This window comes from Carassius auratus, chromosome 21 (genome assembly GCF_003368295.1).
Source record: "Carassius auratus strain Wakin chromosome 21, ASM336829v1, whole genome shotgun sequence".
In the NCBI taxonomy this organism is placed as follows: domain Eukaryota; kingdom Metazoa; phylum Chordata; class Actinopteri; order Cypriniformes; family Cyprinidae; genus Carassius; species Carassius auratus.
In genome coordinates this window covers 13,290,252-13,308,759 of record NC_039263.1, presented here as the reverse complement: position 1 = coordinate 13,308,759, position 18,508 = coordinate 13,290,252, and the positions used below count along the sequence as shown (strand labels likewise).

Genomic DNA, 18,508 nt, shown 5'->3' with positions numbered 1-18,508 from the left:
TGTACCTCCTAGCGCTTGCACTTCTGACATTTCTTCTCGAGCCCCTAGAGAGGAATAGGATGAACGTGCCCAAGCCTATACTGCGCACACACGCTGCACACTGAAATAACCTCTACACTTATGAATGAAACAGCAGGGAAGCAGAGGGCATGCTGAGGCAGGGACACACACACACTCACACATAGGTGCAAGAACGTGACACACATAGAAACAATCAGGTACCTTATAAGTAAAATATCCCGGGTGTCTTGGGGGTCTGATGAGGAAGGACAGTCAGTCTTACCTGTCAGAGATGTCATGACTTCCTGTGGCTCCAAGCAGTCCGAGAGCTGCACTTCCCACCACTGCAGCAGCTCCACTGCCAGCCTCCATGATACTGAATCACTGCAGGAGCAGCCTGCCACAGAGAGAGAGAGAGAGAGAGAGAGAGAGAGAGAGAGAGGGCAGGGAGGGAGAGAGAGAGAGAAAAAAAAGATAGTAGAATCAGCACAGAGTTTGAAATGAGAGATGAAACCAAATGGACAGGGTGAATATGAGAGTAAAACAAGCAGAGGAGAGAAAATGACACAAAGATTGTGTCTCTTTACAGGATCATGAAAACCTGGGCAAAACTCTAATCTTCATACTCTACTGAACACTTTTAGGATGATGCTTAGACTTTATGAAATTTTTATTTATCTGCTTTCAAATGGTGACACTTATTCATGTACCTTGATTTGACAAACATTTTTTTAAATCCAAGCAGATTAACTAGATTGTTGTTTGGTATTTGGTGAGATTATCACATAAACTGATACCTGCACCTTTATGCCGACTGAAGTAGAAAATACAGAATCACGCTATGATGCACTGTCAAGAGCATGCCAAACCAACAGGTGGCGATATAATCTCAACCTTAAATCCATGTTGGCCAATCAGAAGCCTTAAAAAGTTTCAAGTAGGCAGAGATAACAGTGCAGGTTCTTACGTCAAAAGCCTAAAACTCTGGTTTGGCTCTCTAAATGATAACACTGCAACCTGGCGCAGCGTTTACGTGTGGACGAACGGCCCAAACAGTGTAAAAAAAGCTGTGGTTTTAAATATAATCATGTTCATGTAGACAGGGCCTTGGACAGTTGTTAACAAGGACAGTAAACAACAGGGAGAATTGTGAGCACTGCGTGCTCATGCGCTTCCGCTCTCACTGCCGTAAAAATAAAAGTCCAGCGTGCCGTCAAAATAAAACTCCTGCCTCAAACACGTCGGCCAAGCAGAAAAACTTATCGGTCGATGCCGATCTTTGAAAAATGGCAAATATCGGTCGGATAATAGTTTTGTTTCATCTAGTGATGTCAGGATCGCTGACGAATAGTTTTTTTTTAACTGGATCTTCTTAGTGAACCAGTCGAACCAGTTCACCAAATCTAACTGAATCGTTTGAAGCAGTTCGTGTCTCCAGTAAGTACTAATCCACAAATTATTTGGTTTATAAAAGTACCTGACACTTCATCTGATAAAAACAAAAAAACATAATACTTGAGTTATTCAGTTACTCCTGACAGTACACTGACTGAACTGCTAAAGAGAACCGATGATGGGATGTGCATGAGAAGAGCAACTGGACTGAATCTCGTCCTGCTGTGAGATGGCATGACAGTATGGCGTAACATTTCCATTACATGCATAGGACAGCTGGCCAATCAGAGCACACCTAGCTTTTTTAGAACGATGAGCTTTGTAAAAAATCAACTAGAGGAGAAACAATAATGTACATTAAATGGAAAATAATGTTTGTTTGTTTTTTACCTTAAACCACATAAAAACACATTGCATCACACCAAATACACAAATTAATGTTCTTTTTTTAGCAACGTCATATGACCCTTTTAAACATGATTCAATATTCAAGACCACTCTATGCCTATAGCCTCTATGCCCATAAGTGATCACTCTCTTGGTAATGAGAGCATTGATACAGTTTTCAGAACACAGCGTCCAGACGCTTTGGATTTATTGATTAATTAACACAGATTGTTTTTAGTAGGCCACCCTTGTCTCAAAATACCAGAATTAGCTCTTGGGGAACCTGTCAGTTGTTCAATAAAACCAATAAAAACATGCAGTATAAGACAGTCTAATGTGACCTCCCTTTGCAAAAGCAGGTACTTAGTGGAGGTTATTAAATCTTGGTAACAGTACCACTGAACCCACCACCCAATCACAAACAAAGCTAATGACTGCAAAGCAGGAGAACCCCCACCCCAAAGCTTTGTGTGGATTTAATTGCAGACATGAGATAAATGACAAGCTGAACAAGAGAACATCCCTCATCCATTAAAAAAACAAACCCCTAAACCCACACAACCATCCTCCTTTAGCAGCCATCAACTACCACCATGCAGCTTTCTTTGTGTCCTTTGAAGCAGACAGGGAGAACTTTATGAAAGACTTGCAGGCAGAAAAATTGTAGGAAGCGCCGTACACCCACACGCTCAAAAAGCAGCTTCATGTCAATGAGAGGGAAGGGCTGTTGTGAGAGTTTTACACTGGCAGAGGAACTTCTGGAAATTTTTATTTTGTAAATGATTCTGTCAGCAACTGGCTAATGTGACAGTTTAGGCCAACTGCATCATACAAGGTGAGTGAAAAATGTTAGCCAAACCGTTAAGGATGTCATATTCGATATAAAATCTATCAGTGCTATGACCAGACCAATCACACTACAGTTGTTTCGTAAACTAGTGTTCTCCATGCTGCCTACATAGGCAGCTTCCTTCTTAGACAGCATCCTAATATCACAGAATCTCATAAATGACAGAATTGGAAATAGCGCTCCTGTGAGCTGTACAAAAACCTGGTTGACATTTGTTTCCAGTTGTCTGAAATTAGCTTTTTGTTAAGCTAACAAAGTAATACTTTAACACAAAAACAACATGGCATTGCATTCAATGTATACATTTTACCAGCTTTTTATAAAGTTTTATAAACTAAAACTGAAACAAAAATAATATATTATACTAAGCTGAAATCAATTAAAATGTAAATATGAAAAAAAAAAAAAAAAAAAAAAGCTAATGAAATGTAGAAATATTGCCTAGAGGCAAAAAAAAAATATACACAAGGAAAAATCTACATAGATAATTATGGCTGTAACAAATTATTATTTCGATGATCAAATAATCTAACAATATTTTTGTTCAAAATATCGATTAATCTGTTGATTATTTTTAGATTTAATATATTTATTATTTTCGGATTGGTCCATTAGGCCTTACCAATAACCTTATTTAACCTACCAATAAATAACCATTACTTTTGCCATTTAATTTTCCACATTTTTTATCTAAACATTTTCTCATAAAATTATCAAAACAATTTTAGCAGAACTGATTAAAAGAACACTCCGCTTTTTTAGCTGCATTTTAGCATAGATTATTTAATCTGATTAGACCATTAGAATCACACTCACCAAAGAGTTTCTATAATTTTCCTATTTAAAGGGCAACTTTCAGACCCTTTTAGCAACTTTTTTTCCATAAAAGGTACATACTGACAAACCTAGAGCCTTTTTTTTTAGATAAACCTTAGCTATGGTTTTGTTCAGTTAAGAGATTTCGCCATTGCTCCCCCGTGAGTGCGAGGTCTGACTTTCCTGGCACAGTGTCATCTCTCTCTGCGTCTGTTCTGTGCAGTGAGCTGTAGTTTTATTATAGAGTATGGTTGTCACAATCCTAAAAACAAAACATGGTATGAACACAACTGTATTAAGTATACAAGCCATTTGCATCTGCACCAGCGAGTTTTGATTTGTGTTAAACATTAAGATTAACGTAAACATTGCAAAGCGTCGATGCATTAAATTACACTAAATGTCAAAAGAACATAAAATTACTTAAACTAAGATGATTTAAACTAACATTAAAACAATCAAATTTAAAATATTAATAAACTACATAATGGCATATAAATAATATTAAAATTGCACTTTATAATTGCACTGGCATTGCTAGCACCAAGCTCTACTGTTTGACTTAGTTATACTTAAGTATTGAACAAAATACATATTTGCATCTTCCTAGACTTTTCCTCCAACTGAACTTATTGCAATGCATTTTAAAACTGGCAAATCTGTGAAGGAAACATGCAAGGCTGCCTCAGATTGAGGCCAAATGCAGACAGCTCAGTGGGTTTGTGAACAGAGCTGATGTCTGTTGTCTGCAGCAGTGTGTTGGGCAGGTTCCATTCAAAGCATTTGTGAGCTCAGTGAAAGACCTTTTCTCTGCCTCCCACCATTCAGCAATGGGGAAACATTTCTGACATTTACATTGCATCATGAGTCAAATTACTTTACAGTTATCTAATATGTGAGAAACCAGGAAACATTTCAAGACTTGACTAAAGCTTGTCATTGACAAATGAACGGCTCTCTGACCAGTTATCACAAAACTGATTACTCAACCATTCATTCATATTTTCTTAACTTTTTGTTCTTGGAATGAGAGGCCACAGTTTTTGTTGTTTTGATTTCATATCGAAAATTGGACTTCCTAATTCATTAATCTGCAATACTTTAAGGCAAGCTTCCGGAGAAGTTTTTTAAATCTTACAGACTTTGCAACAACAAATGGACTTTAGAACAAATACATCTTAAACCCACTGTTCCAGACCTCCATAATGGAGCATGAGCTTTGTGAAGATCTGGATGAAACTTGATCTCATTGAAAGGCAGACAATCTGTCTGGTGTAAGACGTGGTGGCCTGCACTAATGTGAAAAAGATGGGGATTTGTTTACATGGCATTACATCAGAGGGCAAGGTCCTGCCTCTGCAGAGCATTACCTCAACAAATGTAACATGAGGACGGTCAGAAAATCTATTAAAATATCCAAAGGGATGCATAGCTGTGTAAAACTAGGAATAAAGTTTCTCCTCCATTTCTCACAGCTGTCAGACAACATCTCAATAATACAAGATTCATATCTTTGTATTGTCTGCCACTGGCAACAGTATGCATTATTTCTGAGAGAAAATAATGTAGAAGTATTCAAAAAAACAAAAAAACATCAAATACATGGGGAGATTGTAGGGATTTGATCGTAAAACCACAGCCTGAGATAGTTCAGATGTGGCAAACAAAAATCAACGATGCACACTCCAAGGTGAACATCTGTGAAATCTGTGAACTATTTGATAAATCTTTGAAAACACAGAGTGAGGTCTGGATGCACTGCAAAAATGATTTTCCTTATTCAGTATTACATCGTTTTCCAAAAAAAAAAAAAAAGAAAGAAAAAAAAACATTAAATGAAAAAGAAAATTCTTAGCATCTTTAAAGTTATTTTCAGAGAATATTTAGTTTTGCAGCATAAACCTCACTACATTTTGTTAGATTCATGCTTAAAACAAAAAAAACAATATATTCGGGAAAAAATGTACTTAATTCCACACACTCTTTAAAAGCAAGTGCTCCAATTGACTGGCTACCAATCACTATCAGCTGATAATCGCTTTGGGATGTTTGATAGGTGGTCTCTATAACGGCCAATCTCAAAACAAAAAAAAACAAAAAAAATATCAAGCCTGCCTTGCAAGGTCTGGCATGACATACAGCAGCATCGTCTCAGTCTCTGTCCGGCACAGGTGAAATGATTATAATGCTGAAGGTGAGGTACACTTCATATTTCTTCATTAAATAACTAGCTAATTTGAGAACTTTCTTTTAGACAATTTCACACAACATGAGTGAATCACAGTGAGCGCTTTCTCATTCTCCCTCAAAATGCGCAAATGGCTTCAAATCAAATAGCGTCCGCAGTCTAAGCGAGCTTCACTCTGCACAGTTGACACAGGAATTCACAGTTGACACAGTTGCACAATCGAGACTAATGATGTGAAAATTTACAACAAAGAGAGAATGAAATTTAGTGTTTTTATTTCCAGCATGCGCTCATTCATGTCTGCATATTTAATTCAGGCAAAGTTACTGTCCTGGGACAGGACTTGGGATTATTTAACATGACTCCATGAGTTGGTCTCTATTTCTTAAAGCCAGGCTCTAAATGGCTCCTCCATGAGATGCGGTAGAGAGGAGTGAGTATGATAAGTATTTAGAGAGACAGCTGTGTGTGGACTCTTCTGAATGGGAATAGCAAACATGCATCATAAACTTTTTAAAATTAGATTCTCTTGAGTAGATAAAATGTGCATGATAACTAGAGCTGTGCAATTAATCGCAATCAATTGTCATGTGCATCTCGTCAGTAAAGCAGGTCCCATGAATAGTAAATCACCATCTCCTGCTTTAAAACTAAACTGCATTCACCACACAGAGCCATAGTTCGCTGACAATTAGGCAATATCACGTTCATAATCTCAGATGAATCTAACTTGTCAATGAACTACGGCTCAATATGCCACTCAGTCTGAAACAAACATCTAAGGATGTATCTTTTATCCTCCAGTACTGAAAGCTGAACCTATAAGGGAGCTCTTGATATGTTTTGTGACACAGCTCTTGCAAATTAACGTTAACTTTACCTTTTTTGTTTGGTGTCTGTCATTCGAAGCAGAAGTAATCTCATATTATATACATTTTTCTTTAGTATTAATTTTCCTAACTATCGATCTGACCCTGTAGACGCCATAATCAAACACTCTCTCTCCCGCTTTCTGATTGTTTTTTATTTTTCACACATTTGGATAGAGCAGTGCTGACTGGGGAGAACAGAGGCGCGCTCACTCTATTGGTTAGTAAGGCTTGCCACTCAAGGCTGCAATCATGCATATGCTCTGGAATGGAGTAATATCGTGTCCATATTACAGGCGTTACATATTTCCAAAAGAAAACCAATTAGACCTTTATCAAAAAGTTGTAATGTCTCTAGAACAGACATGTCAAAATAATCACTAAGTAAAGGTGTAACAAAATGTCTAAACATGGCAAAATAAAAATAAAAAATATTGTGTCCAGGAAATTATTGTATTTTTTATTTTTTTTTATAAAACTCCGTCTGAAGTGTGTATACAGTATGTTTATGCAGTGCAGAAGCAGGATTGACTCATTTTGCTTTTGCACAGAAAACGTTTGCAGTCCGCTCCTTCAGCTGTTTACCACAAATGCAACATTTATCCATTATTTTGATTTCAAATCCAAACGTTGTTTCTAAAAATGCTTTTTCAGCATTGTGATTCTATTTTATCACAGTACAGTAATACTATCTTTCATAGACATTCACATTTAAACTCAAATATAACTTTGTTTTCTCACCTCCATGAGTGCCATCTATAATTGCCTTGTTTATCTAAAAATGCACTTTTCCTTGTTTTAAATCTAGCCAAAAAGCAGAATGTTGACTGTGGAAACAGTAGGCATTAATTATACGCATATATTGTGTACTTACTACATTTCTGTGTCAATCCGTGTTCATTTTTAACATGAAACATTTGCTGTCACTTTAATTAAAGGTCATACCTGCAAACTCACTGAAAAAGGTGACAGATTTGCCTAGTGACAGGTAACAGATTCTACCCAAACGTTGACGGCCATCAATCAGACGGAATTATAAATCATGGATTTAACGGATGCATCAGACTATGGATCAGACGCGTCCTCGTGCAGGTCTAGAGAAGCGATGCCCTGCGTTTGGCGTGTATGCCCCCATAATACTTATCTTGTTGATCGTTATAGTAGCATACATTTTCTTTAAAGATACAAACTCCGATACATCTAACCTGTCGAGTAAAACACAAGCGAGATCGGCATCTCTTTCTAGCTCAAGTTTGTCGCGAAGCTCTCTCCATCTAGATTTTAGACTTTTTCTCTCCTCTTGTCCCAAACTGTTCTTGGGTCGTTTAGTTGGCCCGTATGCTTACGTTTACGAGAGCGGTCCTTGTCGACAGAACCAGCGGCAGATGGTAAGCATTAATTATGTTTCATAAATAAGTAACACAATCCACCATAAAACGTGCAAGTAGTAATAAATAAGGAACTGCTTGAAGCAAGCTAGTGGTTTGCTGGACGCTAGACACTACTTCCGCATTTGTCCACGACACTGTTGTCATGTGGTTTCTACGTCAGTAAAGGCGGTAACAAAGGATAACTAACGTCATTGACAGGTGACTGCACTGCCCCATGTCACTGTTTAGAATGGGAACTTTCTCATGATTTACAAGTAGTTGAAAACATAAGAGATATTGTTAGTAATCAGCTGGACAAAATGTATAACACTAGCCTAATGGGTTTTTGGATTTTTTACTTCAAATATCTTACAAATTGTATCTTTAAGCGTGTGCACTGCAGACTCTAAAATTATGGTTTTTATTCACACTCAAGGGACCCTGTACAGTGTGCGTGACGCAAATTACATCAACAAAATAATACATGCGTACTCTTATAATGTATAAAGAGTGGTTTCACTGCATTAATTTATGTAAATGTTTTGTGATTACAGTATTGAGCTGCTGCAATGGAGCTGCTCTAATGCGCCATTAAAATGAACAGTGAAAGTAACAAAAGCTTCAGTACATTATAACAGGTATAATTAAGTGTGGAAATAACCAAAGGAAGAATCTGTTTACTAAATTCTTCATCTCATTATTATTATTATTATTATTATTATTATTATTATTATTATTATTATTATTATTATTATTATGTCTCTGTACCCAATATTTGTGAAAATATTCACATCTTGTGAAAATACAGGTATCAGTATCGGTGAATACCAAAAATGAAAGTTTTGGAATCATTCTGAAAAAAGTGGTACCGGCGTATCCCTACTAGTGAGAATAATTAGCATTCTTTGAAGTGCTTTGCTGCCTGTCCTGAGGGTATCGCTATTAGATGGATGTTCATGCTTAATTATACTGAGAAAACAAAGGGACAGTTTGTACCATTAACCAACTTGAACTTACTATATTTGGAAATAATCCCTCTCCTCACCCCCTAAATATAAAGCAACATGTCCAAATGGCTAAGGAAAAATCCCAGCCACAGTACTTCCCATCGACATTCTCCTTTAAGCAGGATGAGATTGTGTGTTGTGTTTAGACAGTGCTGTGTTAACTATTTCAAAACATACGTTATGGCTGAATGGTTATGTCACCCCGCATCAGACATCAGTAATCAATAGGGCCGAATCTTGGGAGAAAAGGTCAGTGCTGATGAATAGCCCTGGCTCTGCTTACATTACTGGCTTACATGGGAAGTGGGCAGCTGTCTGAATGAATGGAATCAGGCAGAGACTGTTGGGTAGGGAGACTCTCGAGCCTGGAAGAAATAAAAAAAACCTGTTGCTCAGTGGGCTCACAGAAAAGACTCTCTACTCCAAACAATGCGGGCCGGAAACCTACGGCTTCAGCAGATCAGCTGTAAAAATCCAACCGAGTGGGGTCATGGAGAGAGCAACCCACTGCCCCACAACATGTCTCTATCAGGCTTTAGACTATAAAGCTGGGAAAATTAGAGTTATTACAAATTAATCTCATATTATATTGAGTCAAAAGAAGTAGTAGCTTGAATTAGGATTCAAATTTCTGTTCATTAACAAAAACAGTAACATCTGTAAATATTTTAACAATATATCTGGCTGTAAACTAGTTTAAATCACAGAGTCATTCATTTTCTTCACTGAATTCATGCACTTCACACTGGATATGACAGCACTATTTAGTGCTCGCATGACTAACCCTTATGAGCAAGTAAACACATTTGCTCTAGTAAGCTTGCGCTGTACTGCTGTTTGAACTTAGAACCGAGCGGATAAATGGTCAGTGTGGCGTGGTTTAATTCCACTTTTGGCACATAAACACTGCATTGAACATTTATCAAAATATTGTTATAGTTGTATTGAGGACAATTATATCACAATAATTAACATTAGTGTTTAATCGCCCAGCCCTATATTGTAATATATTATATTACTGACCCCAAATGGTAGTTTAGCAGTAACCAAAGGTTTGAATGCCGAAATAAAATGAATAGGAAGCATTTTTACAGTTTTGACATGGATTACAACAAATAAATCCAAAAAAATAATGACATTGAATGTCTTGTAAAATTACATTGTTGATTGAAACTGATCACTGCAGTGGTTTATTATATGGCAAAACTACATGCTCACAAAAAAAACTATACAAGATTCAAAACAACAGCGGAAAAGCATTAACGACAGAAAAAAAATGAGAATGCGAAATGACTCTGAGCTGGGCACTGAGGCTAATTTTCTTTATGGCCTCTGCAGCGCTTCTGTGGAACGGTTTAGTGATTTCACTAATGTAGTTCATCACTACTTTCTGGAGCCAGGTTGAGAGCTAAATAAACTCTACAGAAGTTAAATGAGAAAATTCTACCCGTCTGACGCAGTTTCACATTTCAGAGTCCAAGGCTTGAAGGCCAAAACTCAGGAACCTTGTGGAGTGCTACAGAAAGAAATAAATGACACCGGTTGGACTGTTTATCAACTAGACAGAGAGCAAGCATATTACAATGGCCTTCGGAGGACTCTAACTCAATGCAATAACTGATAATGAAGACTCCTTGTGGTTAGGTCAGTCTATTGGCCACTTAACAAATGTGGCCAGATAGCACTTAGTGTCCGGTTTATCAAGTTTAGATGAATCCTAATTGCAACGGAGTGGCTGTACATGTCACAGATTGTTTTGTTTCCATTTCTGGTGTTGCACTGCATAGCCCCTTGAAATCTCATTATTCCAAAATCTTGCTCCACACAACATAAAAAAATATTTTGATTGGCTGTTACTGTCAGCAGTATCACAATTAGTGTGAACCTAGCAGCAACCTTGCCATCTTTCTTTAAACCAAAACAGAAGTGACTTAACCCTCTGAGGTCTAGGGGGTTTCGGGGGCCTGGAGAAGTTCTGACATGCCCTGACTTTTGTGCTTTTTCAGATGCTTCTAAACATTTAGAATTCTTGCATCAAAATAATGTGAAAACCACCTTGTCTACTCACAGATTAAATTTTCTAAGACACTTTTTGTTTGTAAAAGGCATATGCGAGTGGGCGTCAACTATTATTGTTATATTACTATTATTGTTATATTACTATTATTATTATTGAATATTATTGTGATTTACACCTGAGAAGACAAAGGCCTGAATAATGAGCCTTTCAGTCAGGTGTGTGAATGAGAGGAAAGAGTTACAAGAACGAATGTGAGGACAAAATAAATGTAAATATTTTTTATGTTTGTAGTTTATTTAGAATATATTTAATTATCCCACTAAATAATTTTAGATTCACTTGCAAGTGCAGTTAAACAGTTTATAAGGAACAATCAAAGCTGACTTAAAAGCTGCATGGAGATGCATTGCCAAGATGGTGACGGCCAGCTTCGCCCACTTTGGGTTTCAAAAATGCTTCTCGGAAAACTTTGGGTGATGTCACAGGGACTACATCCATGTTTTTATTCAGTCTATGGTGTGAACACAGTGGTCAATCAAAAGATCCTCTGGCCAATGGTGAGCACAAACTGTGTGAGGTCCCAACACAGATTAAAGTCTTTGTGAACTGTCTCCATCTCATCGTCATGCCTCTTACTTTGATTAATGAGGCAGAAATAACATGGCATGACAATCCTGTCAGTGCCATCCTGGCACTTAAAAGGAACAGGAACAGCACCTCACTTAGGCTCTTCCAGCAGAGATTCACAAGCTTGATAAGCATCCCTCTCTCATAAGAAATGCAAAGAATTTTCCACTTCTCTCTATTCCAGACCCCCCCCCCCCCCCAAAAAAAAAGAGACTGAGAGAAATCTAGGCCGTCAACCACCAGCATACGACATTAATATTCATGAAACAGAGACTGTGTTTCATCAGGGCCTCACTTTTATTTCACCAGCATCTTTGCTCAAAAAGACAGAATGATACACTGCCTCATTACATAGAGAAATGAACCAAAAGCCTGTTGCTTAAAGTATGTCTCCTTGCAAGGCCAAAACACAAAATCCTGCTCAGGCTCTGAGTCATCTGCAGCAAGGTTGATTTTGGGAAGTGAAAACCTCCATCATCTCTTTGTCATTTAGATGCAGTGCTGGATTGGATCAGATCCATACCCTGTGTCGCTGACATTAATTATCCCTCAGTGTGCAGGAAGAATAGGTTATGTCTGCATGCATGGATGCATCATTATGCTTAATTGCTTCATCAAATTGTGGCTAACTTCATTTTCGCTTCGACAGAAATTCAAGCTATGGCTATATAAAAAAACAACAACTGAGCAAGCGAAAAAATACTTTTTTCGTTCAGAAAGGGAAAAATGGGAAGTAATAATTTCCTGCATTACCTTTCTTATGCATGCTGATTCCAAATAAAGGTTTAAATTACATTTTACAAACTACAATATTTTACAATGCAATATACTGTTACATGAAATGGTTATGCAAAGTACAAGTTGGCACTGTAATTGACAAAAATTTGCATACTAAAAGTGAACCGAGATGCTAGAGTAAAAACGGTATTCTCACATCCTTTAACATTGTTAAGAATCTTGCAAACCACAGCACAGCACTTTCTCGTTTGCAATGAAAGTGAAAAAAGTGAAAGTGAAGTGACACAGCCAAGTACGGTTACCCATACCTCAGAATTTGTGCTCTTTATTTAACCCATCCAAAGTGAACACTAGGGATGCACGATTCAGATACCGATTTTTTACAAACAAACTGGCCGATTCAGATACCGATTTCCGATTTTTTTTTTATCTTTAAGCAACAAACAAGAAAGAAGGAAAGCATGCATAAACAAGATGTTTATTTGGTATTTAATAGGCAAAACTGGCTTTTAGCTATTGAACACGTGAGAAGCTGATCTGAACATCTCTTCACTGTCTACTCATGTTCAGGGCTCGGACTGGTCCGGTAACAGTAAACTCGCGCAGCTTTAGTGCTTGCAGAAAAGGGACTCTTATTTGTGCGTCAGTACACCAACGGCTGATCGCCTCCTGTCTGTGCCTCAGACATGTAGCTTTGCATTTCCAGTGCTGATCTGCTGCCCGTGTCCTGCGCACAGATTTCGAAATACTTCCACACAAATGACATAGCGAACGATTACAATGCAATGCACTTCCGGAAAAATCGACCTAATGAAGACCAAAAACCGGCCGATTGTCGATCGCGTATTTTAAGCAAAAACCGTCCGGTTCCGATTTATGGCCGGTCAACCGGTGCATCCCTAGAGAACACAGCAGTGAACACACGCACACACCTTGAACACACACCCGGAGCAGTGGGCAGCCATTTATGCTGTGGCACCCAGGGAGCAGTTGGGGGCTCGGTGCCTTGATCTGCGCAAAAGGAAATCAAACGGCAGAAAGTGGCATCCTGTTTTTCTTTAGGCTTATTTTACAAAAGCATAAAGATTTGTTTTTATTGTGAATGAACACAAATAAAGGCAAATAGCTTACAATTCCGATTATCTTTGTGACTGAAAGGAGTGCTTCCACTGTTAGAAGGAAAAATTTCAAGTGATTGTGCTGGCGCCGCATGCACGCACACAGTTCAGAAAATACAGTCAGTCAAACTTAAAAATAAACACTGCACAGTTGAAATATGTAATAAAATGTGCCGTTAAGTGTTATCACCGTATTGCCGTGATATTATGCAAAACATTTTTTTTTACATGGATATTGAACCAATACGCAATTATTTGATTTTGTGCCGAATGAGAAACCCTACATTCGTTTCAGTTTCATTTTAGACCAAGTTAATTCATTTTGGCTTGTCAATTATATTTCTATAGATTCTTATATTTTTATTGTTGTGGAGTGAGGGGAACTAAAATAGCCTAGCTATGTTTACGGTGTTTATTATATAATGTTTGTAATAATTTTTTGCATCAGCATTAGGCCTTTTTCTGAATGAAACAATAAAATCTGAGTTATGATTTTTTTTCTATCTCTAATTTCTAAATATGTATGCATAGATTAGGCCTATTTTAACCATACAGAAAACCTTTTTAAATATTTTGATAATTCCTGAAAATAAATAAATTACTTTTTAACTGTTTAACTTATTCTATTAATGGGTCAAAATTCTTAAATGGTTGGTTAATGGTTAACCGGTTAAAATTAAAATCCCAACATTATACATTTAATTATAGTCATCGTCATATGACCAGCATTTACGGTGTGTCTTTTGTGTTCATCACATGATAAAGGTTCGCCGATGATGATGATGATATTTAGCCAGAATTTTTGTTGACGAAAGCAACACTACTTTGCAGTGTGGGTTACCTTTTAAAGGACTCTAATCTACAGCAAAATCATGCTTCACTGCCTATACACACACACACACACACACACACACACACACCTCTTACCAATACAGTTCATCAGTATTAATGAGAAAATAAAAATAATCTTTCAAAAGATAATTTAAAGATAGATAAAGGTAATTTAAGATAGATATATTGCAAATATTAAAATTCTACATTAAAATAGATTTAAAATGTAACACTAAAATTAATAATCTTAAACGGAATGTGGGCATCACAATATTATAATGTACAGTATGAAAAAGTTAAACTGTAAGATTCACTTCATTTATATTCAAAAATTACTTTAAAAGATTTTAGTGTGCTTTTAGTGTGCTTTAGATGACAGCAAAATAATCTAGACGTAAAAACAGAGGAATGGGCATGTACAATTTAAAATATGCTTTATCTACTAATAAACATTCACTTTTTATTCAAAAGAGAAAACTTTATGGAACATATAGGATGGCATACAATATAAAAAACGACTAAAATGGAAATAGACTGGAGAGCTGCATTGCTCCTCCACTTGTCCAGAAGCTTCCACATTCTGATTTCAGTTGCACAATGACAGAATTATCTATCTCTCTCATCAGACAGACCTGTTTGATCTCTCTTTCTAAAAAGCCCTGACCCTAATTCAGCAAGTAGCATGCATTCACAAAGTAATTCATAACGGAGCAGTGGAGGAAATAGGCCACCACTCCAAGGGCTGGAGCACATCTCAATGACGAGTCACAGAGAGACAGTCTGGGTTTCAAATGGGCGAATGTCTGAGCCTAGAACATGTACAAACAAAAATGGTATAGAAATACATACAATAAAGTATGAGGTGGGGGGGGCTGTTTTAGAGGATCACAGTTGAATAAAACATTTTTTAAGCTCATACATACACATTGGTTGTGCATTAACAGATACTAGTTTATCAACATGATAAATGTTTTGACTCCACAGCAATCTAAACCTCAAGCAGTAAGATGGAGTGTAATGTTTAATGCTTGGCAAAAGCATTCCAGGAATGACAAAATATGATAAAACTTTCAAAATAAGTTCTCTCAGACATAACAAATCTATGTTCAGTAATTCAATTGGCTCATCCATAACCTTAAGCAAGATCCCAGAGTCCTTGTGTCGGACTCCAAGACTCACATTAGATAAAGGAACCTTGAAGATCCTGCATCCAACCACTCCAGTTGCCCTGACATTTGACACCAAATCAATACCTCTGCACCCATGAGGAGAAATCTGATCTCCCCCTTCTGGAGTCTCAAGGGCATGAGCATTACACCTGCCAGTAATATCTAAATTCATCCTCTACCAACCAGCCAATTGGCATGGAGTACAGCCATGAGTTTGTAAATAACATTCAGCCATTCCAATTCGAAAGAGAACCCAACTGAAGACACAACAAACACGAACTCCACTTGACGCTTATCAAAGAGTGAACTTACAGCTTACAACATCTTAGCATGAGTTAAGTATGATTAAGTATGATTATAGTGAAGTTGGTAGTTCTAAGAGAGGTCTATTTTACATGCCAGTATGAAAAGCAGTTAAAGCATTTTCAGCAAATGAAAAGAATCTTCTCACAGATCAATGTTTTAGCATTAACGATCATGAAACATTTTGTCGCAATACCCCAAGTTTGATTCCTAACTACAGCCTAAATAAGTATCATGCAGTACAAACAATATTTATAAAATTTAACTTTTTCGAGTTCAAAATGACAAAACTGCATTTATTAGAACATTTCGTTCAACATTGATTTTCAATGGTCGTCCAGTGTAGACAGACTTTAGCTGATGCGGTGCAACTCAATCCATAATGTCGAGAACCGTTCATCCAATCGACTTCACGCGGCTCGCCTCACGCAGGCAGGGCTAATGCTCCTAGAACGGACACTGCACTAGTAATACAAAACGCAGGTCTGTTAATAAGAGCAATAGTTCTAAAACAGACAAATTATTATAAGGCTGGGCTGCTGTAAATTTTTTCTGACTGCCGTAATTGCAAGTATTTTCCAAGCAAATCAAGTGCACGTTTTTATCATATGTAAAACTACTGATTAACATAGCGGATAAAAGCAGCGTTTTTCTTTTTTTTTTTACACAAACAATATACTTATAGGCATACTACTTACAGAACTCTTTTTTTAAACTTGATGTGCTGTTGTGGTATGCAGTGTTAATTTCGTTGACTAAATATTTTCGTCATTATTTTCGTCACGAATATATTTTTGCCGACGAAAACGAAACGAAAACTAAAATAGAAGGCACTGATGGAGACTAAAACTATGACTAAATTGATTGACATTATCGTCAACGAATAAAGGACGAGACGAAAATAGACTGTGACGAAAATCAAATCAGCAGACGGGAGAGATGCGAGGAATGAGCAAAAGAACCGGCAAAACGGAACAGACTGCATGAGAGAAGAGAACCAATCAGAGCCTGACTTATTGAGACGTGAAGCGAAGGTTTTCAGTTTTTATGAGCTCCCGGGAAGTCGGCATTCGAAGAGGTGATAGGGACTTTAAGCAACAGCCTCTGGTGGAACGGCAACGCCATTCTGGCGTTGTATTGCGCCTGCGCGAATTTAACTGCTACTTTGTGATGTTCTAATTTAACGGTCTACTACGGGAGAACAGCTGATTTGCCGGAGTCGCTACAACGTGAGAGGTTAGGTAAATAAATGTTATGTTTTTAGACTTATTTACATCATACAATATTAAAAACTCCTCTTCTGACAAAAGATTGTCATTTAACGCCAAAAGCAATCCTTCTCTTGCTTTTTTAAATTATATATTTTTTTGGATCTCAATAAATGAATTAATGCTGCGTTGCGCTGTTCTGTTTTACCGTTGCTTAGTGACTTTTACGTTCTTGGCTACAGCGGTGTGACGGCAAACTTCCGGTCGCTGTTCCATTCGCAGCTGTTGCTTAAAGTCCCTACTGTCTAAAAGAGCGACAAAATGTCCACAGCTCACTTCACGTTTGACGACGAACAAAACAAAACAAAGTGTAAAGCACGCAGAGCGCTCATTCGTGGCAAGAACACAACCAATTTGAAAAGACATTTACAGACGAGCCACCCGGACATTTTCTCAAATGTAATTTCACAACGATGTTCTTTTGTTTATTGAGCTAAGCAAAATTGGAATAGTGCAGTGCGTAGATGTTGTAGCATTAAATATTACGAACTGAAAAGTACTGTAAAATAGCCCCTTCTTCAAATTAGATGCGAGCACAATACTAATACGTAATATCATGATAAATACATTTGATTAATACTAATGTTTAGTATATTTTATAATGTTCTACTTGTTGACAATATCACAAATATTTCTATATTAGTCATGTGAAACATGAATGTTCACATCCTATCATTATACATACAAATCTAGCAATATTGTAGTATTTAAAACATACAATATTGCTAGACAAATGAATACCTTATAAAATCTTGTTACTTTTTTTATCCACCCAACTTATTAAATATTTACTTTAAATGTATGCACTTATTGTTCAGCTCAGCTGTAAGCTTTAAGGTCCTGGACCTAACGTTATTTTTCTTTTATTGATGGTCAATTGGCAGCTAGTTATTGTTTACATTATCATGACAGTGTTTGTTGCTGCATAAAAGCTTTTGAATCAAAATAAAGACACAGTTGTGTTGAAATAAAGTTGAATTTGTGTTTTATATATTTTGGTTAAGTTTGTTTCCTATACCAGCTGTAAAAAATTGTCTAGTAAATCTGTTATTGATTTTAGTCTTATTTTAGTCGACTAAAATACCAAGCAATTTTAGTCGACTAAAATACCAAGCAATTTTAGTCGACTAAAATACCAAGCAATTTTAGTCGACTAAAATAAGACTAAAATTAAAACAAATCAGATGACTAAAACTTGACTAAAACTAAAAAGAATTATAGTCAAAAGACTAAGACTAAAACTAAATTAAAATTTCGTGTCAAAATTAACACTGGTGGTATGCCAGTTTCAAATGGCATATTTGGCACAATGCCTTTGTCTTGTCCTCACTCAATCAATTTAAAGTTCTCCCACACAGCTGAGGTCTTCTGCATTTTTGTCTTTTCCAGATTAACTGAATTGTGATGTTCATGATGTTCACTCATGGGTGATTCATATTCAAGCACGATTGAGAACTGTTTTCAGGGGGATACCAGGTGTTCTGAAATCTGGTCCAGCCCTAGTTGACAGCAGGACATCCAACTGAGGGAAGTCTGAGCCACTGATAATTTG

At 37.0% G+C, this 18,508-nt stretch overlaps 1 protein-coding gene across 4 annotated transcripts in view; it reads right to left on the bottom strand.

The window, feature by feature from the left end:
- The window catches only part of LOC113038582 (rho GTPase-activating protein 32-like), a 103,981-nt gene that overhangs the window by 61,521 nt on the left and 23,952 nt on the right, over positions 1-18,508 (bottom strand). For 3 of the 4 annotated variants that reach the window (XM_026196105.1, XM_026196106.1, XM_026196107.1), the window contains exon 2: positions 284-397. The exons of the other annotated variant lie outside the window; for it this stretch is intronic. In XM_026196105.1, the coding sequence (XP_026051890.1) occupies positions 284-372 (89 nt within the window). In that variant the 5' untranslated portion in view covers positions 373-397. The remainder of the gene's footprint in view (positions 1-283; positions 398-18,508) is intronic. 4 annotated transcript variants of the gene reach the window in all.